The sequence below is a fragment of the Polistes canadensis genome, unplaced genomic scaffold (genome assembly GCF_001313835.1).
Source record: "Polistes canadensis isolate GaletaPanama2010 unplaced genomic scaffold, ASM131383v1 scaffold_246, whole genome shotgun sequence".
Classification (NCBI taxonomy): domain Eukaryota; kingdom Metazoa; phylum Arthropoda; class Insecta; order Hymenoptera; family Vespidae; genus Polistes; species Polistes canadensis.
This window is the reverse complement of record NW_014569793.1, coordinates 178683-202873: the sequence shown is the minus strand read 5'-3', so window position 1 is coordinate 202873 and position 24191 is coordinate 178683. Positions and strand designations below refer to the sequence as shown.

Here is a 24191-nt window from a genome sequence, read left to right as displayed (position 1 = left end):
AATTCTTGAGTTTAAATATACAAACGTTCAGTGTTCGTTAAACGTTTGGGACATCCGTATAATTTTTATTTTTATTCTTATTAACTTATATATATATATATATAATACTCTTCTATTGTACAAATTTTTATTCATCATTACAACACTGAGAACCTTCATTAACATTTAAATATTTTAATTTGAAATAAAATTTTAAATAATATAAAACATCGATTTTCTAAGAAAAAAATATCATCCTAAGTGTTTAATGTTGATTACTCGGAGAGAAACAATAGATTCTACAAATAAAATTATGTACGTTTTTTATTTACGTAATAATAGAATAAAAAACTGTTTTGTTTAAAGGATAATGAGTGAATGTGATTCAAATGGGAAGATATTAGAAACAGTTCTGAGTTGTCTCAAAAAATTCGATCCTAAAAAAGAGAACTTCATTAAATGGCACAATGTCGTGGAGGAAACGTTCAATATGCTTAAGATCAAAAATAATAGAAAAAGTTATGTCTTATTAAATATACTGAAATCTTCAGTTCTTACCTATGTACGGTCACATGTAAAACCAGATGACCTTTTCAGTATTCCATACGAAATGCTCGTAACTATATTAGAAGAAGAATATTCACCCGATGGTAAATTTCTATCGACGATGTATCGTTTTACAATTCGTGATCAGTTCAAAGGAGAATCTATTGAAAACTACTACTGCACAATAAAAAAATTAATTGATAAGTTTGACAATAGTCCAGAAGCAAAATCACGTCTACTGTTTCGATTCATATATGGATTACAAAATGAGAAATTACGTAAAGATTTATTAGAATTATCAAATATAACCATCTATAAGGCACTTCTAATAGCCATGAAAATGGAATTTATAGAGGAGTCTTCACTAACGTATTGTTTCGAAGATGAGTGGCTTCATAATCTTCAAGAATTAAGAAATGAAGAAGAACGCGCAGGGAAAACAGGTAAGCTTAAAAATATGATTTGAGAGAAAATGTTGTTTAAAAATCATTAGTGATTGTTATATTATTACCACATATTCTGTCAGAACAAGAAGTATTAGAAATAAGTAGAGTTAATATATTGAATATGTTAAAAAATATTGTTTTCGTTTAAGCCAATATATAAGTCTTAGTTAAGAGAAGAAAATTTATTCAAAAGTTGTATTATTAACAATATAATTAAATATTCAGAACATTATTTTACAAGTACAATATTTTAATTTAGAATCTTGATTGTCTAATGTAAGCATTAATCTTTGTCCTTGACATTAAACTTCTCTAATGTAAGACGAACATTTATAATGTTATTGGTTTTTCAAAATAACATTGCTTTTTGAAAAAAAATAAACGTTAGTTATATCATAACATATATGTACGTACAGATTGAATTAGAAATTAACTTTTAATAAGAAATTTTAATTTTTTAAGACTAGGCACCATTGATAATAAATAAATAGGAAATATGTAATGAGTTAGTGGAGTATATTGACGCAAACAATATTTGTAAAAGTATTCTAATGTAAAAGATTTCTTTAAATTTAGAAAAGCATAACATCGTTAGAATAATATTAAACAAAACCAAATCTGTAACAGTTAACTCTAGTAAATGTTTACATTTCGAATAAACAACAAACTGTTTAGAATATTTGATCATATTGATATTTCGTACGAGGACTTATATTTAGTTCTTAATGTCTATTTTTTGTAACTTTCTGTTATTAAACTGTTGAGTTTATATATACAAACATTCAGTGTTCGTTAAACGTTTGGAACATTCGTATAATTTTTATTTTTATTCTCGTTAACTTATATATATAATACTTTTATTCTACACATTTTTATTCATCATTAGGACTTTGAGAACCTTCATTAGTATATACACATTTTATTTTAAAATAACCTTTCAAGTAATATAGAACATCGATTTTCTAAGAAAAAAATATCGTCTTAAGTTACATTACAAAAAGTATTTAGTGTTAATTGGTCTAAGGGAAACAAAAAGTTCTACAAAGAATATTATGCACATTTTCTATTACCGTAATAATACAAGAAGAAACTGTTTTGTTTCAGGAATAATAAGTGTATGGGATTCAAATGAGAAGATATTAGAAAGAGTTCTGAGTTGTCTCAAAAAATTCGATCCTAAAAAAGAGCACTTCATTAAATGGCTCGATGTCTTAGAGCTATTGTTGGATATGTCTAAGATTGAAAATAATAGAAGAAGTTATATCTTATTAAATGTACTGGAATCTTCAGTTCTTACCTATGTACAGTCACATGTAAAACCAGATGACCCTTTCAGTATTCCATACGAAATGCTCGTAACTATATTAGATGAAGAATATTCACCCTATAGTAAATTTCAATCGTTAATGTCTCGTTTTACATTTCGTGATCAGATGAAAGGAGAATCCATAGAAAACTACTACTACTCTTTAAAAAAGTTAAATTGTAAGTTGGACAAGGGTCCTAGTGCAAAATCGAACTTATTGTTTCGATTCATATATGGATTACAAAATAAGGAAATATGTAAACAGTTACAAGAAACACCAAATTTAACCATCTATAGTGCAATGGTAATAGCCATGAAAATAGAATTTAAAAGACTGTCTTCAAAGACGAATCTTTTCGAAGATCAGTGGTTATATCTACTTCACGAATTAAAAAAGGAAGAAGAGCGCGAAAGGCAGACAAGTAGTCCTCAAAAAGAGATTTGAAAAAATGTTGTTTAAAAATCATTAGTGAATGTTGTATTATTACGACATATTCTGTTAGAACAAGAAATATTAGAAATAAGTAGAGTGAATTAATCTATTGATTATGTTAAAAAATATTGTCTTTGTTTAAGCCAATATATAAGTCTAGATTAAAAGAAAAAAATTTATTAAAAAGTTGTATTATCAACCGTATAATTAAATACTCAAAACATCATTTTATAAGTACAATAGTTTATTTTATATGAAAACTGATAATTATGATCTTGATTGTCTAATGTAAGCATAAAAACTTGTTCTTGACATTAAAGTTTTTTAATGTCAGACGAACATGCATAATTTTAATGGTTCATCAGAATAATATTTTTTTGTAATAACAAATAAATATATATATAGTTATATCATATACATACGTGTACTGACTAAATTAAAGAACAATTCTGATTAGGTGATTTTAGTGTTATAAGTCTAAGCATAATTGATAATAAACAAATACATAAAATGTAATGAATTATTGATTTATTGAAGCAAAAAGAAATATGTTTAAGATAGGACGATAAAGTTAAAGATTTATTTAAATTTACTAAATAGTGACATAATTGATTGAACGATAAGCAAAGTGATTATTGTTTACTTTGTTCAAAGTTAAATTTTTGGAATAATCTACAAAATTATTTATGATTTTCAATTATACTGAAAACTATTGCATAAATTTATATTAGACAGAGAATAACTATCCTTAGGATTATTATATAAACAAAAAGATGTGAACAGTATTTTTCCGTATCTGTCAGACAGTCAGGAACATTTGTATTTTCAATTATTTTAACATTATACTTTTGTTATAGTAATTTTTAATTTTTCATTACGACACTGTAATCGTTTACTCGTACTTAAATGACAATCATAAATTTCTAAACATAACTTATTATCGCTTTTCCCCTTCGAAACTGATGAATATTACATTTAGAATTAGTTCTTGATGTTTAGAAAAGAAAAAATTGAATATAAATAAAATATCTATTAACTTTTTTCAAAGCTGAATAAGTAGTACAAAAATCTGATTATGAGTTACCTAAAATATAGATTTTATTGTTTAATGCAATTATGTCAGCAACATTACATGGAATATCTTAGAATAAATATTTACTGCTTAAGACAAAAATTACAATATTTAAGGAAAAAATAAAAAGTATATAATCAATAATGGTTTTATTTATAACAAAGACCAAACACAAGTACCTTACTACAAAAGTTGAATATATTACATTTGTTCTAAATTTAAATTGTTTCTAGTACTATGGAAATGCTAAAAAACAAAAAAAAATTAGTCTAAAAACTAAACGTTTCTAGAATGATTAGGATATGCAGTAATTGGTCTTAAAAATAATAATCGGTGTTATTTGTTATTCTTTGTTAGATAAAACAATTGTTTATTCAGAATAATTATACAAAGATTGACGTATAAGAAAGCACTTATATTAATTTTTAAATGTAAAAAGTAAAACCAGATTTACAATTAGTCAAAAATAAATACAGATTAAAAAAATAAAGAATTGCAAAAAACCACACGTTTCTCAAGATAATATAATAAATTTATTTAATTCTGTAAAACCACAACATATCATCAGAAAGATAATGTTATTGTTGACTGTATTATACGTTCAAATTTGTATTATCTCAATGACTGTTTATAGTTCTCATTATGAGATATATTATTATCTTTAACAAGGATTATAATGTAGGGAACAGAAAATATTTATCTTTCCACTCTTATTTGAAAACAATAAAGTTTAAATAGTTGATCAGCATCCGTTACACTGTTAAGATATAAATTGAGCTTTAGTATTTTTATTCTTGTTAACTCTATAGTTTGTGAAGACAATTTATAATCTTTATAACGAAAGTGAGATTTTTAACATAATAATATATGGAAAAATTATAATAAAAAAAGTAAAACACATTGAAGTTTATCAACAAGAAATTATTACAAAATACATTGAAATAAGTGTACTGTGTTTATCGCTAAAAGTGAAACAAAAGTCCTAACAAAGAATTTTGAAAAGACTTCTTGATAATTAATTGCAATAAGGAATAATTAAAGTTTTGTTTTTGAAGTTATTTTTTTCTATAAATAATGAGCAACGAGGAATCATTATCCAATGATCAACCATTATCTTATTATATTAATCAAGCTCGTACAATGATGGATATTTACAAAGCAAGTTGTTCTAAATTTTATCTATGGTTAAATAAATTTGAGTTTGTAACAGATATTATTAAGGTACCAGGAGATAAGATGATTCAATTCTTTAATCATATGGTGGAAAATGATACTCTTATACATGTCCAATTATGTTTCCCTAATATCAATTACTCTCAACTTTCATATGAAGAGATAATAAAGTTATATCATTATTTGTTCGATAATTTCGATAATGTAAAGGATACTTACAGAGAACGTTTCCTATGTCGAGAACAATTTGAACAAGAACCGATTCAAAAATATGCTGCCAATTTAGAAAAAATATATTCGAAGTGCGAATATATAACCAGAAAAGATTCAAGAATACGCGATCGTTTCATAAGTGGACTCCGCGACGAAGATATAAAAAGGAAATTAGAACAATCACATGAATTAACATTCATTCGTGTAGTTTATGTGGCCTTTGAAATGACAATAGTAAAAAAATATATACAAAGACTATAAAATAATCGAAATCAATTACAAACTGTAAAACATATAAAATATCTAAACGAAATATAAAAAAACCAAGCGTAATATTTAATCGTCAATATTTTAATTAATCGAAGAACATCATATATTATTATGAATGCTTCTACGAGTTCAAGAAATAATAAGTCAAATAATACGTTGTTCATAGTTAAAAGAAGAAGAAGAAGAAGAAGCATACGAATAAACTATGCTCTTATTTGTAAACAGTAATTCTGCACGTTATTGAAAAGGTTTTAAGATGTAGTACAGGAAGTTATACGTTTAGGAAAATATATTTATATCGTATACATAATATTTTATTATTCAAAGTAAACGTCTGTACAGTACGAGAGAACAAAAGGTAATTTTTATTAAAAAAAAAAAAAAAAAAAAAAACAGGGGGGGGAAAAAAAAAAAAAGAAATTTCAATAATTTCGATAGTGTTCCCTATATGTGAAACATAATTTTTATTTAATATTTATTTAGTGACTGGCCGATGAAGAAGAAACCCTTCTCGGATTTTTTAAATGAAAGAAATTAAAGTCAAAAGGATTATGTAACAGTTGGTTTAATTTTGTTTATAGTTTTCATTGTGAGTTATATTATTATTTCCACCAATAACTAATAGAAGGCGTTGGAAATCATCTTTTTGTTTCTACTTAAAAACAATAAAGTCTTAATAGTTAGTCGATCAGCATTTGTTAGAAAGTTAATCTATCAGTTGAATTTTGTATTCTCATTATTGTTAACTTTATTTACTTTTTTTAAACTTTTATATGTAATCTTCACGACGACAATGAAATCTTTAACATATATGCATTTATGTATATGCATTTATGTGGGAAAAATATGATCTCAAAAATCCTAACAAAGAATTTTGAAAAAACTTCTTGATATTTAATTTTGCAATAAGGAATAATTAAAGTTTTGTTTTTGAAGTTATTTTTGTTAGTAAATAATGAGAAATGAGGAATCATTATTATCCAATTATTTACTAATATCTTATTATAAAAATCAAGCTTGTTCATTGATAACTCTTTACAAATTAACGAGCGATAACTTTTACGAGTGGGTAAATAAATTCGAGTATGTAACGGAAACTGTTGGCGTTCCAGATAATAAAATGTTTCAATTCTTCAATAAATTTCTTGACGATGATGTTCATGCATTTATCTTAAAGTGTTTCCCCCATGACAACATAATTGAACATTCATACGAAAAGATAACAGAGAAATATCATTTTGTGTTCGATTGTATTTTTGATAAAAAGGAAATTTATAGAAAACATTTTTCAAATCGAATTCAATTCGAACAAGAAACGATTGAAGAATATGCTGCCAATTTAGAACAAATATATGCTAAATGTTTTTATAAAACTGACAATAAAAAATGCAAGATTACGCGATCAATTTATAAAAGGAATCCGGGACAACGAAATAAAAATGCATTTAAGACCACTTCGCACAAGATCAAAATTTAGTTAGATGCATAATTTATTTATTAAAGAAAAAGTGGTATAATAAAGGTTCGAAAAGTGTTCGAAAAGTTATGGTAGGATAACGGTTTAAAATTGACTCTATATATAAGATAGTGAATACGTATGACTGTAATGAGAAATGATGTTATATTGACTTGTGAACATAATTATCGAGTTGCTGAGGAATTCTTAAATATAGGGACGAAACGTTCAACGGATAAATAGATTGTTCATCTAATTTAAACCTGTCCAAAAAAAAACATCCCTAAGAATTAAACTTAGTAATAATATTAGAAAAATTTTGGATAAGAAAAAAAAATTTATTATATTAACATAAAGATACAACGTTCAACGATAATTATTTAACGATTAAAAATATGACGAGATAAAACAGTAAACACATCTATAAACTAATTGCAATCCATCGCCACGAGAAATTAGGTAACACTCTTCACGCTGTAGTCCGAAAACAACAGTCTTAACACTTTGATGTCCGGGCGTTTCGAAAAAATTTCTTCGATTAGCGCCGGAAGTGCTAGTTCGGATTACTTTGCGTACGCCCGACCGTATTTTAACTGCATGTCACCGGGCGTAGAACTACGCTTTGTGCATGGCACCACTGTGAGGCCACCGGCCGTTGAGCAACACTTCGCGTATGACACCACTGTGATGTCGCCGGACGTCATAGTGTTAACCCTTTTAGCACCGAACGATATATCGATCGATTATATCGTCGTTCGGTGCACTTGTCAAAAATACCAACGACGATATATCGTTGCGCCTCCGTTGGGGCCTTATTGTACTCATCACAAGAGATCTGTGTTTCAAAATAACTTTATAAAATGTTAAAATGGTTCATATTCGATGCAAAACAAGTGAAAAAATGGTTATTAGATTTAATTTTTTGTTATATTTTATGCTGATTAGTGCCGCGGGTCTGTATATGTTAGAGCGATAAGATAGAAACTGGACCCGGGATAGTTTCTCTGGACCGTAATCGCAATCTTTATGATGTTTATGATAGTTATCGGAGTATTCAAGTGTCATGCGTGCATCGACTCGGCAAGCCTAAAATGTTTTTCAGTCTTTCTTGATCCTTCTAACGTGCAGTCAGTATTCAAAAACCGTCAAAGTTTTCATAGAGACACAATTAGAGCAGTAGAAAATTTTGTCAGTTTTGTTGATACCTTTTTGAAAAAATTATACCCTATTACGAACATGGATGACGCAGAATTAGTGCGAATTATTGACGAGTTGGATGTAACTGAAGAACATGGTGACAGTGATGAGGATGAGCAATTATTTGCGTAGTAGATCTGTCCGACGCTTGCCGTGCATCATAGCGTTATCCTTCCGTTTTATTATCCGACTTCTGTTATTGTATTGCAAATGATTGCAAAATGCAATGTCTATACATTATACTAAAAGATGTATATAGAGCTATGACCAAACGATGACTTTTTTTATGTGAAATAACCATTTGAAAAAGAGAAATCACTTTTGTACGATTTTTGTTATGTCTTATGTTCATGTTATTCTTATAATTTTCAACAAATAATGAAACACAATTCGTATCGTCTTATTCTCCCTTTATTTCCGAATATGCTGCTTTTTATATTTTGTAAATATCATTTCTACTTTCGTTTTTACGAGCATTTTCACAAATCTCTGCAAATTCGCCGATTCGGCCCAGTATTCTTCGCTTAGGCACGTTATTTTCGCCGGTGCTAAAAGGATTAATTAGTGAAGGACACGCTGTATTCAACTCTTCATCGCTTATCGTTGTCTCTCGTATCCCTTCACCGCCCCTCCCCGTTGTCCACTCGTTTACTTTTACGTCTAACATTAATCAAATATCTATGAACTATCCCGAAATGCGCCCACCCGGTCCTTTTCGTTGCCTATATATGTTCTTGCCCCTCTCTCTATTGTTTCCCGTTGACTTCGACATTCTTTCCAAAAACTTCTCGATTTTTCCGCATTACCGGATCGAGGACGATCGAGAGACTTCGATAGAGCTACGCAATGGTAACAAAACGGAGCTATATACAGGCTCCATGGGTAACAAGTTCAAACGGTGTATCCTAGCAATCTAAACAAACGAACTAATCTAACGAAACGGTTTCTTTCTTCACGATACATTCTCCCACACACTCATACTCATATCATCATACATACAGCAGCTAGAAAATACCACTCACACGTACATACTTATAAACTATGCGCGCGCACACTTCTCGAATATTCCCTAACCCCACATTAGTGTTCACTTCCCCTTTACTGTTCATTTTTGTCATACTTTTGCACGGTGTACGTTTCAATCTGCTTCTCGCTTCAAACACTACTCAAGCGCCAACTTTTCTCTTTCCCATTTATCGTCAAGAAGCGATCTATTTTATCGAGCTCATCATTTCTCTACTTTTCCTTCTTTTTCGGTCTTCAAGGACCACTTTTCTTTCTCACCATTGTCTGGTTCTTTCCCGTAGTGTCCTCTATTAGCGTTTAATTCAACCTTGCAGCTTCCTCATTTGTTCTAGCTTACCTAACCTCAAAAAACACACCCCCTCTCTTCACTTGCACTTTGTACTCTTTCCTCTCCTTTATTTTATTCGCTTATACTCATGCTGGATTCTCACTCTTATCTTCACCACTGCTTTACCTTTCTGCCCCTATTCTTTGCTTAATTACTTCTTCCGCTTTCATTTTTTCGGCGCTCATGCACAAACGAGATCACACGATTCGCGTATTCTCCTTACTTCCCATTTCTTTTTTAATTATATTTCTTATAAAATTATTATAAAATATACTTTAGACAAAATAAAAAAGAAAAAATTTTTTAAGTTTACTTCACAATAACGAACGAAAGAAAAAGAAAGAAAAAGAAAGAAAAGAAAGGTACACATACTTGTTAGCCCCGTAGAGATAAGATATAGATTATTGTTTTGATTACGTGTTTGAATATAACAGTTTTACGATATAACGATTTGTAAATATTATGTACAGTTTATTAAATTTACAAAATATAAGAATGTATATTTTTGTAATAATATGTAAAAGATTCTGAACTTTAACGATCGAGTTGCTGAAGAAATCCCGATGAAGGGACGAAACGTTTAATAAGATCGAAATAACGTTATAAATTTTTATCTTATCCAACTTCCCCCAGCGACATAATTGACATAAAATATAGATATCGGTGACATTAGAGACACATCAGCACCACTATTGTAGACTACTACACTACTACATCCAAAGGAATACGTATCTATGTGAAATTTCAATCAGCGTTTTTTCACAAATGGCTGAATATCTGCACGAAGTTTAAAGGCACAATGAATTTTCTCGTGAAGTATTACAAGTGTGCAAAATTAAAAAAAAAATCTTAAGTGTGGTTCACTGACCGTCTCCTTGTTGGTCAATGCTGATGTGTTATTATGTAGGGACCACTGTTACTTATCATAGTATAAGATTAAATTACGTATAGACCGATATTCATAGAGATTACTATGGAAAATCTGTATCTTTTGTTCCTTATCGTATCGGAAGATAGACAGGTTTAGAACGAAATGTTTTATACCTGCATTTTATTGAAAATTTTTTTGAACAGTATAGTAAAAAACAAATTTTTTTTTAACAAATTAAACACCTTGACTCGTCCGCGAATTTTTATGTGCGGGTTTTTATGCACGGGTTTATGAGACTGTGCGCAATTGTAGAAATTAGGATTTACTCTATATCGGTGTGTTATTACGTAAGACCCATTGTTACTTTTATAAAGATTACCATGTAAAATCTGTATCTTTTGTTCTTTATCATATCGGAAGACAAACGAAAGATATGCACTTAACAGCATTGCATTCTATGTGATTTTAAGTATTTAAAACGCGAAAAAAACATCTAAAAAATATATTGTACGTGTAGGGAAAAGAGTGTACTTTAATTTAAAATAAATTTTATTGGAATTTGATCACTCTAAGTATAAAAAATATTGACRAGAACGTTCCAAAGATATGACAGATATATGTCAAAGATAAGCACATTACATCATTGCATTCTCTGAAACTTTATGCACCTAAGATGTGAGACTTGTAGCTGCGAAAGGAAATATTTTATATCCGCTTTTTTACTTTACCGATTTCTCATTTGTCATTCTCAAAAATTTCTAGGAAATGTGAGAGATATGAATAAATTTCCGACGTTGCCGAAGAACGCTTTGCATTGAGGACAATGCCGGATAATTGCAAACATTCCCTGATTTCCCACTATTCCGGTAACATATATACTGTTCCGAAAAAAAAAGAAATTCTTTTAAATTTTCTTACGAAAAGTTTATTATGCTTATTGCTAAAAATCAAACGAAGGTATGGACAAAGAATTTTCAAAAGATTTCCTTTTTAATTGCAATTAGGATATAAAAAATCACAGTGGGCTACTACCTTAAACCTTATAAAGAAGTAACTGAACTTCATTCGAAGATATAATAAAGTGTTTAGAAAAAATAGTAGGAAAGAAATTATTCTTGAGTTGGTTAATACTTTCAATATTTTTTATCAATATATCAATGTATATCAATTTACGCGGTAAATTATGCAACTTTGTTCGGCATAAAAACTCTCACGAAATTAAAAAAAAAGCCGGGACGAGCGAATATTTTATTTCAAAAGGAAATTATACAAATAGATAATAGTTCGAAGATAGTCAAGAATAGATAAGAAAAAAATAAAGAAATTATGTCGCGTGGGTTTCTTCTTATGCAAATTAAAAAATTTATTTTACCTTTGTTAGTGTTGACTTCAAATAAACGTGTTTAATGCAATACGTTGCGACTCCTAATCGGGAAGTATTACACGTGGTATTTGGAACATAGCTACACACAAAATAAACGTAGATGTATCTACGTACAATCGGTTGTACTCGCGAGGAGTTTCGAACATAAATGACTGAGAATCTACTTGAAGTCTAGGCCCAAGGCGTTCACATTCTCCCTCTGCAGGACTTGCACGTTGGCAAGCGACAAATCGATTGAAATATTACGGCGGGAAATATAAATTTCCTATGTAATGATAAATAGCTTGACTATACAGATATAATATTATTCTATTTTTTCAAATGCCTTCCAATGAAAATGATTGCTAAAGAAAATGTTTTTCATGTTGGAATCAATGCGAATAAAAAATTGATAGGAAAATATCTTGCCAATTTATGCAAAATATATGATAAGTGATAATAAATATATACAAATGGCCGAGGAACAAGATTACGTACAAAATTTAGAAATATTATTTACGATTCATTCAACATTCTTTTCGTGAAATTTCATGATGTATTTTATTACCAATGGTCATTACACTGATAAGAAAAAAAACAATTTTCCAAATAAATTTAATCGACTACAATACGTTATATGATAATCTAACAAAACAGGATAATCGAATAGTAATTAATTTAATTGATTGATTAATTAAAAAATATATCACATTATTATGACATCTTTTACGAGCACAAGAAGTTTTTTCAAAATTAGTTAAATTGTTGCATGAGCAATTTTAGAACAATTGAGCTCCGATTAAAATTATACGTTAGTTAGAGTTAAAAGAAAATGATTTATGCAAAACAATTGTTTCGTGTATTATTATCTTTAAACAATAATCAAGCACTTTATATATTATTCAAAGATGTAGTTAAGAATGTAGTTAAGTTATACACATATAGGGTAATATATTTATATCCTGTATATAATATTTTATTATTTAAAGTAAACGTCTCTACGAAATAAAGGAAAAATTGTGATTTTTATTGAAATAAAAAAAACAAGTGTCAATAATTAATTTTTTTTTTTTTTTTGATGGAAACAATTTATATTCGATTTTTATTTAGGTACTAGCTGATGAGGAATCCCTTCTCAGGTTCTTTAATTGAAAGTAATTAAAATCAAAAGGAAATCGTCAAAAAGATAATGTAACTGTTAATTTAGAGTTCAACGTTAAAATTTGTATTATTTCATGGTTTGTTTCTAGTTTTCATTGTTAGTTATATTTTTGTCTCTACCAATAACTAATTGAAGGCATTGGAAAACTGCATCATTTTGCTTCTATTTAAAGACAATAATGTAGGTTTCGTGAAAAAAATTGGGCCGTTCGACGGACTGGACCGGAACTCGAACCCGGATCTTCCCCTTTCCGGGAATCTTGCTCTTTATTCATTGAGCTATCCTGGGCCGATGTCCAATCTCTTCACGAATGTCCATTTAAGTATTTGGCTTGAAGGCGTTCATCTTACACTCTACCCCCTTGCAACAACATTCGACCCCGAATGTTACGTCATTTATAAACTTCGTTTTGATCTATCTATCCTTTTACGTCATATATCTTTACGTCTTCAATCCTGAACTCGCTGCTGGGCGCTTAAAGTCCATTGCCTAGTTCCCCAGCCAACCGTTCAATGTCGCTGTCGCTGCTATCGCCTAACTTCTCTTTGATAGATGTTCAATTAATTATTTTCCTTTCGTTGTTGCATGATTGTAGAAGTGTGTAACGAAGCAAACCTCCATCTCGACCCGAGCCCCCATTTGTAGGATTCGTAAAAAAAATTGGGCCGTTGGACTGACTGGACCGGGACTCGAACCCGGATCTTCCACTTTCCGGTCGACTGTTCTTTATCTATTGAGCTATGGAGCCTATATATGAGTTGGACGATCGAGATAGGCGTTTTCATCGAATTTGTGTTATTGAAAATGACTAAATACCGAGTACGATAATTCTCCACGAGGGCGGCGGTGGTGTTTATAAGTTCAGATTTAAGTACGTGTGATTTTATAAATAAACAAATAAAATGATATGATTACGTGTGACGAGATAAGGTGTTTTTAGGATTAATTATACTATAATATGTTAAGTTTTATTGTAATGTATGACTCTGAAAATAAAATAATATGTATTGACGCGTGAACTAAGTGATCAAGTTGCTGAGGAAGTCCCCAGTAAGGGACGAAACGTTCAACAAGGTCATAATAAATTGTTCATCAAATTTATTAACTGTCTTTAATTTCCCTTTGAAACTCATATATATTAATAAAATTAATAGTTCTCTTTGATGTTTTTGTTTTAATTACTGTTTTTAAAAATCAGACCAAGTGATTAGACGCGCTTTCTAGTGACAATAGAAATCATCCTTTCATTGTTAATATTGTACCCACATTTATAACATGGCGATCGTCCTCCTTGTATATAGACTCCATGCATTGAGCTATCCAGGGTCCATGTCCAATCTCTTCACGAATGCTTATTTAAGTATTTGGTTTGGAAGCGCTCATCCCACAATAAAGTCTAAATATTTAGTCGATCAACATTCGTTACAATGTTAATATTTCAGGAGAAAACTTTTGTATTTTCATTATTTTTAATTTTATATTCTTTTAAAACAATTTAATATCTTCACACGACGACATTGAAATCTTTAACGTATATATATGTAGAAAAGTAATGATATTAAATATTACACATTGACGTTTTTTGAAAAAGAAATTATTACGAAATAAGTTCAAATAAGTTTATTATGCTTATTGCTAAAAGTGAAAAAAAATCTAAGCAAAGAACTTTTAAAATATTTATTATTTAATTGTAATAAGCAATAAATAACGTTCTTTTGTTTTGAAAATAATAAACAACGTATCGTTAGATAATATTTACGTTATATTATAAGTTTTATGCTCATATAAGTCAAGTGCAATTATCAATGTGAGGGGAAGACAGTAAATTATTCAATCAATTGAAACATGGATTATGCAATCGTAGAATATCTACTATTTTGAACAGAACACTGATTTAACATAAAAAAAATTAGATAAACTAATTTAACTTAAGCAAATTTTTATTTAATCTGACAATTACTTTGAAATTAAAAGAAAACATATATTTTTATTTCATACAAATTTTTTTGGGGTTAAAATTCTAAGCAATTGTGTAAATCATTTTCCTACTTTTACATAACAAAATGATACCTATTAAAATATAAAAAGTCCTCATTTAAAAATAATTTTTCAATTTTGATTAAACTGTTTATAAATTTTGTTTAGAAAGGCATAAATAAACAAACGTAAATAGCTTAAAACCTTGAATGTTGTTTTTTATTTTATGATGTTTACCGATTAATATGACTTAACAAAATCGTACATCATTCTATTAAAATAACTTAATACGTGTAAACGTTTATTCTTCTAGTAAAAATAACGTAGCCCGTCTGAATAAATCAACTTTTAATAAGCCCCTTTTCTATATAATGATGTATATGTCTGGGTTATTAAACTGTTCTGTTGAAGTTTTGTATTTTGCGCCGTAGTGTTTCACTGGCCACGACACTAGATGCTGCACTATGTCGTGCAGGGTAAGAGTGGGGTGTTGTGCTTGGACCTTGTGCACATAATGGGCACTTACTTACTTCCATTCGGGACTTATCGCTATTAAGATCGGTCGTGTGTGGGTACTGCAACACTATTTGTGGCTTTGTTCTGAAGTTTGGCGATAGGTGTGCGCCAAATTCGATTATTTTGCCCTTATAGTGATTGTTTTTTGTTTAAATTACAAACGATTTGTTATACATTGCGCAGGGTAGTGTGAAGGGCATAGGTTTGTTGTAAGGTTTACGAAAGATTTTGGATTTTGACCACATACGATTCATATGTTCCACACATTTACGTGGCAGGGTTACAACAAAAAAAGTGCATCTTGACTTCAACGTGCTGCTAGGACTAAACTACGCACTGGCTACGTTTATTTGGACTTAAGAGGCAAAGGTAAGAGAGCTTTTGAACATGCGTAAAAGGTACCTCGTGTCGTATTTGCGTTTCATTTACTTTTTTCTTGGTCTATCTTCGAGTAACTACCCCCGAAGAACAGGATTAATTGGTTCCGTGTTATTTGAAACCGTGTTGTTCGAGACTACAAAAAAACGGGACTCTGTTTGAAGTGTGAAAATTAACAAAAAACGTTCTTTTTTGTTAAAACACATTTTTATTGTTTGAATTCATATTGGTAAACGCTTCTAAGAAATCTTGTATTACATTATTCAAATTAATTTTTTAATTAGTTTTGAAACAACGTTTTTTATTTTCAATTTTTATTATCAAAATAAAAAGTTTCGTGTATATCCATCTCTGAGATAATGTATTAAATATTTATTATTTAATCTTTGAACAATTTTGCTTTTGATCATAACTCGTTATTTTATCAAACACGAATGATATATTTGGAAATAATTTTTAATGTCAAATAATATATGTATTTTATATTCTTTTGCAAAAGAATTATTCGAAAATCGTGTTGTTTGAAATCTTGTAATTCAAAAGATCCGTGTTCTTCGAAACTACTTTTCTTCAAGTACCGTGTTTTTCGGGGGTTACCCCTATTTAATTATATAATTTCATTTTGAAATATAATATTCGCTTATCCCGGCTTTTTTCGCAATTTTATGAGAATTTTTGTGCTAATAAAAGTTTTTTTTTTAACGCGAAAATTCGTGTACATTGATTCATCTGTCCCATTTCTATTCTCATTCATTCGTGCTTTGCAATTATTGCATTTTTTGCCTACTCACTGCATTAATATTTCTTCTACTTTCTGTTCTCTATATGGTAAAAATACTTTTTCTTTATTCAGGCTGTTATAGTGATCGTGTTTGAATTGTTTTAATTGTATTGGATAGTTTTATAAGTTTGCCCTTTACATTTCAAGATACGTGAGATTGTAAGATTTTATTTACAGTTAAATATGAGTTAAAATAGTAAAGAAAAAAACAGGTTTCTTCGAGTCACGAATGAAACATTTATTTTTCATACATGCGGACTATTTTTATGATAACCATTTATTAATAATACAAACATTATCTTTTGTTTTTATTAAATCGTAACTTTAACAATAATTTTTCTTTCTTTTAATTTTACTTTTCCTATATATTGTAACAAAATTAAATTTTAATGGTTTATTAAAAGTGAGTAGTATTATTAAACAATTACATTGTTTTATTTCCCATTAATATTAATCGATTTATGATTTATTTGATATATATTTCAAATATAAAATCAACAATTTCATGAAATTTTTAAATTATCCAAAGAATACTACAACATTACAGCATCTTCTACAAATACCAAAGTATTTTATAAATAGTCAGAATTGTTGCACACCCACAGACCATCTTAGAATAAATATTTACTGCTTAAGTCAAATTACAAATAGTCAAGAAAAAATAAGAAATATTCAATCAAGTACAGTTTTATTTATTAGGAAGATCAATCAAGTATGTTACTATATGAATTAAATATATTTGTTATAGATTAAAATTGTTTCTAGTACTATGGAAATTCTAATAGCAGAAAAAATTATTCCAAAAACTAAATGTCTCTAGGACGATTACGATATACAGTATAATTGTGCTTAAAAAAAATATATATTTTTTATTTTTTTTTAAAGAAAACAATTTGTTATTTAATTAATTATGGAAAGACTGACGTATGAAAAAGCCCTTATATCTTAATTAGTGAATGTAAACAGTCAAACTAGACCTAGTCATAAATAAATACACATTAGAATAATAATAGATTACTAAAAAAACGTTTCTCAAGATAACAGTATAATAAATTTATTTAATTCTATGAAACACCATAATATCATCAGATAGATAATGTTATTGTTGACTGTGTAATACGTTCAAATTTGTTTTCATTGTCAACAAGGACTAATGTAGGGCTCTTAAAATCTATTCCTTTCAATATCAATTTGAAGAAAATAAAATTTAAATACAATAGTTAGTCGATCAGCATCCGTTACACTGTTAAGATATCAAGTGAACTTCTAAATTCTTATTCCTGTTAACTGTGTACTTTCTTGACAACATTTTTAATCTACATTACGATATTATTATCCCTTTTACTTTTCTATAAATGTTAAAATTATATTATAAAATATAAAACGTGTACGTTTTCCAGAGAAACAATGCTTCTGAATTACTTAACGAAAAGTGTGTATTGTGCTTATTGCTAAAAAGTGAAACAAAGGCGTGGACAAAGAATTTCAATAAGATTTCTGTTTTAATTGCAATAAGGAACAAGTAACGATTTTTCTTTTTGAAAATGATGAGCAACGAGGATTCATTATACGAAGATAATCAAATGTTTATTTATCAAAATCAAGCACTTTTAATGATGCAAATTTTTGAACCAATTGAACAAGGTATGTTTTATGAATGGTTAAATAGATTTGAGTATGTAGCTGATATTCTCGAGGTACCTGATGATAAAATGGCTGAATTTCTTGTTATAATGGTGGATAACGATGTCAATAATCTTCTCAAGAGACTTGGCCTTTATGATCAATTTTCTGAATTCCCATACGAAAAGATAGTGCAAGTATATCATAATTTTTTTGAATTGCCTTCTGACGAAATTGATTTATACAGAAAACGTTTTTCCTGTCGGAATCAATATAAAGGAGAAATGATAGAAAATTATGCTGCGACTTTAGAAAAACTGTACGATAAGTGCTGTTTTGATAATTGCCGAGACGAAATATTACGAAAAAAATTCATAAATGGAATAAACGATTCTGAAGTGCGTTCTTATTTGAGGAACATTTCTCTTATTAAATTCGATAATGTAGTAGAAATGGCAATTAAACTTTCAGATGATACTATTTGACAAAGGGAATAAAATAGAATAAAAAAATAGCAAAGGTCATTGAACTTACGGAAAAGAAAATAATTTATAAGTGAATTAAAATAGCTTATATGAATAACAAGCCCTCAAAAAAATAAACAAATAAAACATATGTACGCATTTCATATTAGCGTAAACTTAAATAATCAATAATTCACTAAGATGATTAATTAATCAAAGAACTTTACATTATTATAATATCATCAACGAATACAAGAAATTTGTGTTTAAATTAATGAAAATTGTTTTATTAACAATGTAAGAACAAATGAGCTTATGTTTAAATAATTTGTTACTCAATGTTTAAAAAAACAAGAAGTAAACAAAAAACAGTGTTTCTATATTTAAACAATAATTCTACATGTTATCGAAAAAATTTTAAATTTTAGTATTGGATCTTAAACGATTAGAAAAATATATTTATACTTAAGACATATGAATTTGTTCTGGACGTTAATCGTTTCTAACAATGAGACAAAAATAAAAAGTGGTAATTCTTAAAAAAAAATGTAGTTAATCATTTTCATTTTTTTTTTCTAATAAAAACAATAATTTTTTTATTATATTTTTTTAAGGACCGACATAGGCAGATGCCCTAATTTGAACGTTTTTTGTGTAAATAATGGAAGCTGATTTTGTCATAAATGAATGAATAAAAAGATATTAATAGCTAGCAAAAAATTTGTTTTTAATTATGTTAAAATAGTAAATTTCATGAAGTCTATAAAACTCTGATTTCGTCAGGAAAATAATGTAACTGTTGTTTTTATTCACGTTCGAATTTTCATTATTAAACGAAGTGTTTATTATGCTTACTGTCAGTTATATTATTATGGCTGATAAGGACTAATATAAGACGCTCAACATATTCCCCTCTTTACTTCTATCTAAAAACAATAAAGTTTAAATAGTGAGTTGATCAGCAACCGATACACTGTATAGCTATCAGTTGAGCATTAGTATAATCTTATTTTTGATAACATTATATTTATTAAAACAATTTTTAATCTCTGTTAAAATACTGATTATCTCTTTACATTATAATAAATATAAAAATTAAAATTGAAAATGTAGAAAGTTGACGTTTTAAAAAAAAAAAATAAATTTCTTTACAATATATAGATTTCGAACAGTGCAGTGTTTATTTTGGTAAAAGTTAAATAAAATATTAAAGAAATATCTTCTCTCTAAACAGTTACATAATTACGTATTATACTCGTTTTGAAAATGTTTCCTGTTGATGACGTATTGAGTTATTATATATATAGAGCTAAACGAATGATAGAAAAGTACAATCCACATAAGATTCATTTTCTTTCTTGGTTAAATAAATTAGAGTTTGTGGCAGATTATCTCAATGTACCTTATCATAGAATGGTACCATTCTTATGTTTATTGTTAAAGTCTCATGTTATTGTAAATCTAACGAGACGTTTATATCCTCGAAGCCCTTTTCTCCTTTCGTACCCAGAGTTAATATCTGCTTTGTGTAAGTTTTATGCCTATATAACTCCTTATTATAATGATTACGTAGCCAGATTACGTTTCATTGAACGAGAACAATATAAAAATGAAACGATTAAAAAATATTCCGAATGTCTGCTTAGGTTGCATAATGAATGCAATTATCTAGTTCAGAAAGATCGTAAATTATGCGATCAATTTAAACGTGGATTACGCAATCAAAAAATATCTACTATTTTGAACCAAATACCTCACTTGAAATTCAAAGCAGCAGTCAAAATCGCCATAGATATAGAACATTTGGAACAAGAGCTAAAAGATACATTCGAAAAAAAGAATAGCAATAATAGTGAACCAGAAACCGTAAAACAGGATGAGCAAATCTAAAATTAGCATAATTTTATATCGTCCATATTTCTTAAAGATTATTAACTATTTAAAAAGAGAAAAATAGTTAAATGATTTTATTATCTATTATAAAACAACACGTTAGTTGACGTTAAAGGACGAAGCAACGAGTAATAACTTTGTCGTTCTACTTTTAAACAGGAATAATCCACGTTTTTGAAAATATTCAATGTATTTGTATGGTATCATATACTATCAGGAAATAGTATTTATACCGGATGCATAATATTTTGATATTCAAACTAAACGTCACAAAGGGTAAAACGGAAAATGGTAATTTTTATTCAGAAAAATAATAATATAAAGTTTAAATGTTTTCTTAATTAAAATACAATTTCTTTTTGATATTTATTTAGGGATTTGCCGTTTAGGAAACCCTGTTCAGGTCTTTTAATTAACAGAAATTGCGGTCTTGGTCATGAAGAAATACATATCAAGATATTGACGGATTGTAAAAGAAACATTTCTATATATGACAATGTCACATATTTATAAATAAGTGGCACCATTATGAAAAGATGTTAAAAGACGCAAATCATTAACCGTCTACTTTAATGTAGTTTCAAATTCCTTAAAATTTAAATATCATTTAATATCTCATCAGTCATATTAATATATAAAATTTATTATTAAAGTTAACGATTCAGCCTTTGACTGTTCTGTGTAAATGCCAATATTTGTAAACAAAATATTACTTGTTTGAAATATTGGAAACATAGATCTTTTTATTATTTATTGTAATTATATTAACGAATTTATTACTAAAAATCTATAAAATGTTGAATTATTAGATCATTCAGTAATAAATGTCGGATTATTTTAAATACTTATACCTCAAAATTGGGCTACTCAAAGTTAACGATATAATAGAAAAGAAGAATGTATGTCTTCTTTTTGATATTTGTTAGGACGCGATTTATTATCTAAACTTAATAAACTTAAGCAATTTTTATTTATTCTGACAGTTATTTTTAGATAAATAAAAAACTACCCTTTCATTTCATACCAATTTTTCTGATTATAATTTTAAACAGTTGTTTAAATCATTTTTCTCTTTTTATTATAATGTAATACTTTTTAAAATATAAGAAAAAATTGTTTAGAAATAATTTTTCATTTTTTACAAAAGTGTTTTTAAATGTATAACATAGTTTTATAAGCTAGGGTTACATTTGAAAATAGGAGATTGTAAAATTTTATTTATTCTTAAATATGAATTTAAGAAAGATACAATTTTGTTGAGTTATAAGTGAACATTTATTACCCATGCATGCAGACTATTTTAATGATAATAACTTATTGATAATATAAACATTATATTTTTTTTATTATATCATATAATTGTATTTTAGACTATTGTGTTAAGAAGAACTTTTTCGTATAAAAATAATAAATAAAATAAATAAGTGTGAGTTAAAAAAAAAATTAGTTTCATTGAAAAATATTATAAATTGTATAATTTCTAATAAGATAATTATAAAAAGTAAAACATCTTATAAGTGTAACTCTAGCAGTAATCTTTCTTTCCCTGTATATGTTAACAAAATTGAATACTAATGGTTAATTAGAAGTGAGTAATATTATGATGCAATTACATTGTTTTATTTCTTATTAATATTAATCTGTTTATTATTCATTTGATATATTTCAAGTATTAAATCATCAATTTTATAAAGCTAATTAATTATCCAATTTAAGTATCAACCGTGGTTTTATTTATTAAGAAGACCATTTAGATACTAAATAACTAGACAAGAAGATGAATATTTTTTTTCTAGATTTAAATTATTTCTAATATTATGCTAATGTTAAAGTAGAAAAAATTAGTCTGGATATTACATATATCTAAGCCAATAAAGAAATACAGTAATTGTGCTTAAAAATAATATGCTTAGCATTTCTTATTCTTTATTAATTATAAACATTGTTTATTTAAGATAATGCATATTTTTCTAAAAGCAAAAAATAATAGTTAGTCGATCAGCATTCGTTACACTGTTAAGATATCAGTTTTTTTTATTGATAAAGAAATATATAATCAATTCTCTGCGAGAATTATAAATAATTTTTTCTGACGTGATACATGAACATGAATTGTAAGTACAAGAGACTTTACAATGATATTGAAGATATAAGTTATTCCTGAAAATCTAAAAAACGTTGAATTATTAGATCATTCAGTATTAAGTCTCAGATTACTTTTGTTTATAATTAAGTTAGTTATGCAAACAAAAAATGGTAACGTCGTGCTACGATTTAACATATAATTTATTTTTCGGAGTAGTTCAGCTAAGATACAAGTAATGCTTACCTTAGTAGCTTAATAAAAAATAAATGAATCTCGACTAAGTAAGAAACATAAATGACCAACAAAACAGGTTTAAGTGATTTCAATAAAAAACAAATAATACTTGTTTTAGTAATTCAATTAGAATTCGTGCTCCTGGCTCCTTTTAGTTAAATAAGAAAAGACAATCAAAATTCTAGTAGTAATACAATAAGTTTATTATTTCTTATTAAAAAATCCCCAGTAGAAACTCACACGCCCTTCCTCTAATAATTTCCAATAATATTTAAATAAATGATATTAAAAAATATAATATAATAAAATAAAAATAAAATATAATATTAAAAAATAATATTAAAATATCATATATACACATATATATATAGAAGAACATTAAAACAGTAGATAGACAAAACGAATAATACCACAAGCATCTTGGATATAAAAAAACAGTAAAAACAAATCCTGAAAAGTTAAAAACGTTCTCCTATTCCTTTAATAAAAAAATCGAGAAAATTTTAAAATTCTTTACGAAAATCTCTACGTTAGAATGTTACAAAACTAAGAAAATTTTCATCCTGGCTGGTCAGCAAAATAAAACAAACCCCTCACTCAGGTAACACTAACCCCTCAAAAACAGACTACGCTCAAACGAAACGCAAAGACGAGAGAATATTAGGAATACCATTTCAAATAAAGACGGGAAAAAGGTCAGTAATAAAATGTCTAAGGGTAACCATAAAGAAGGCACCATGTTAACCTAGAGAAATAAGAATAGGATTGGGTTCCGGACCCATCCCTCAAATGCACCATGTGCAACAAACGTGTCTCTGAGAGAAGAAAGACAAATACAGCAAGTCATGTACGCCTAACCGAATTCCAATGCGTTTGTATACTCGAAATAAAAGAACGTTAGAAATATAAAGGGTGACATGTAAAAGCAAGTAAAATAAAAAATTAAAAAATACGATTATATGAGTAAAACCAAATGTCGTAATATTGTAAATTGCAGGAATTTAGATATATTAGGAGAATAAGAGGTAAAATGTTAAGATTAAATAACATAAAATAACCTAAAAATATGACTGTACAAGCGAAAATATAATAAAAATCAAGAATATTATTTTGATTAAATGAATTTGAAGAATACTAGAAATAAAAATAGCAGGATACGAAAGGAAGTGATGGAAATGGAGGATGCAAGGTGGCCAAAAATATGTGTGATGGAGGAAGTAAGGGCCATAACGAACGGGAATCCATCAAAATGGGGGGAGAATCTGGTCAGTGTGTTGAGGGAAATGGGTATTGAGGACTTGATAGAGATGATAAGGGAAAGAAGAGATGGTGGGAGGATAGGAGAGAAGATAAAAATGGGACTGGAAGAACTAAAAGGGAGAAGCCTAAGGGAAGAAG

At 28.0% G+C, this 24191-nt stretch overlaps 1 protein-coding gene across 1 annotated transcript; it reads left to right on the top strand.

Moving 5' to 3' along the window:
* The first annotated feature begins 349 nt into the window (after positions 1–349).
* On the top strand, positions 350–2722 carry LOC106790554. Its single transcript, XM_014755537.1, has 2 exons — positions 350–968; positions 2076–2722. The coding sequence occupies exons 1-2, from the start codon at positions 350–352 to the stop codon at positions 2720–2722; spliced, it is 1266 nt and encodes a 421-aa protein (XP_014611023.1).
* Positions 2723–24191: the final 21469 nt, after the last annotated feature.

Bases quoted from the DNA above. Each gene is read 5' to 3' on its own strand.
- LOC106790554 (XM_014755537.1), top strand. From the start codon at position 350: ATGAGTGAATGTGATTCAAATGGGAAGATATTAGAAACAGTTCTGAGT. The intron at 969-2,075 runs GTAAGCTTAAAA...GTTTTGTTTCAG, and splicing joins AGAACGCGCAGGGAAAACAG to GAATAATAAGTGTATGGGAT.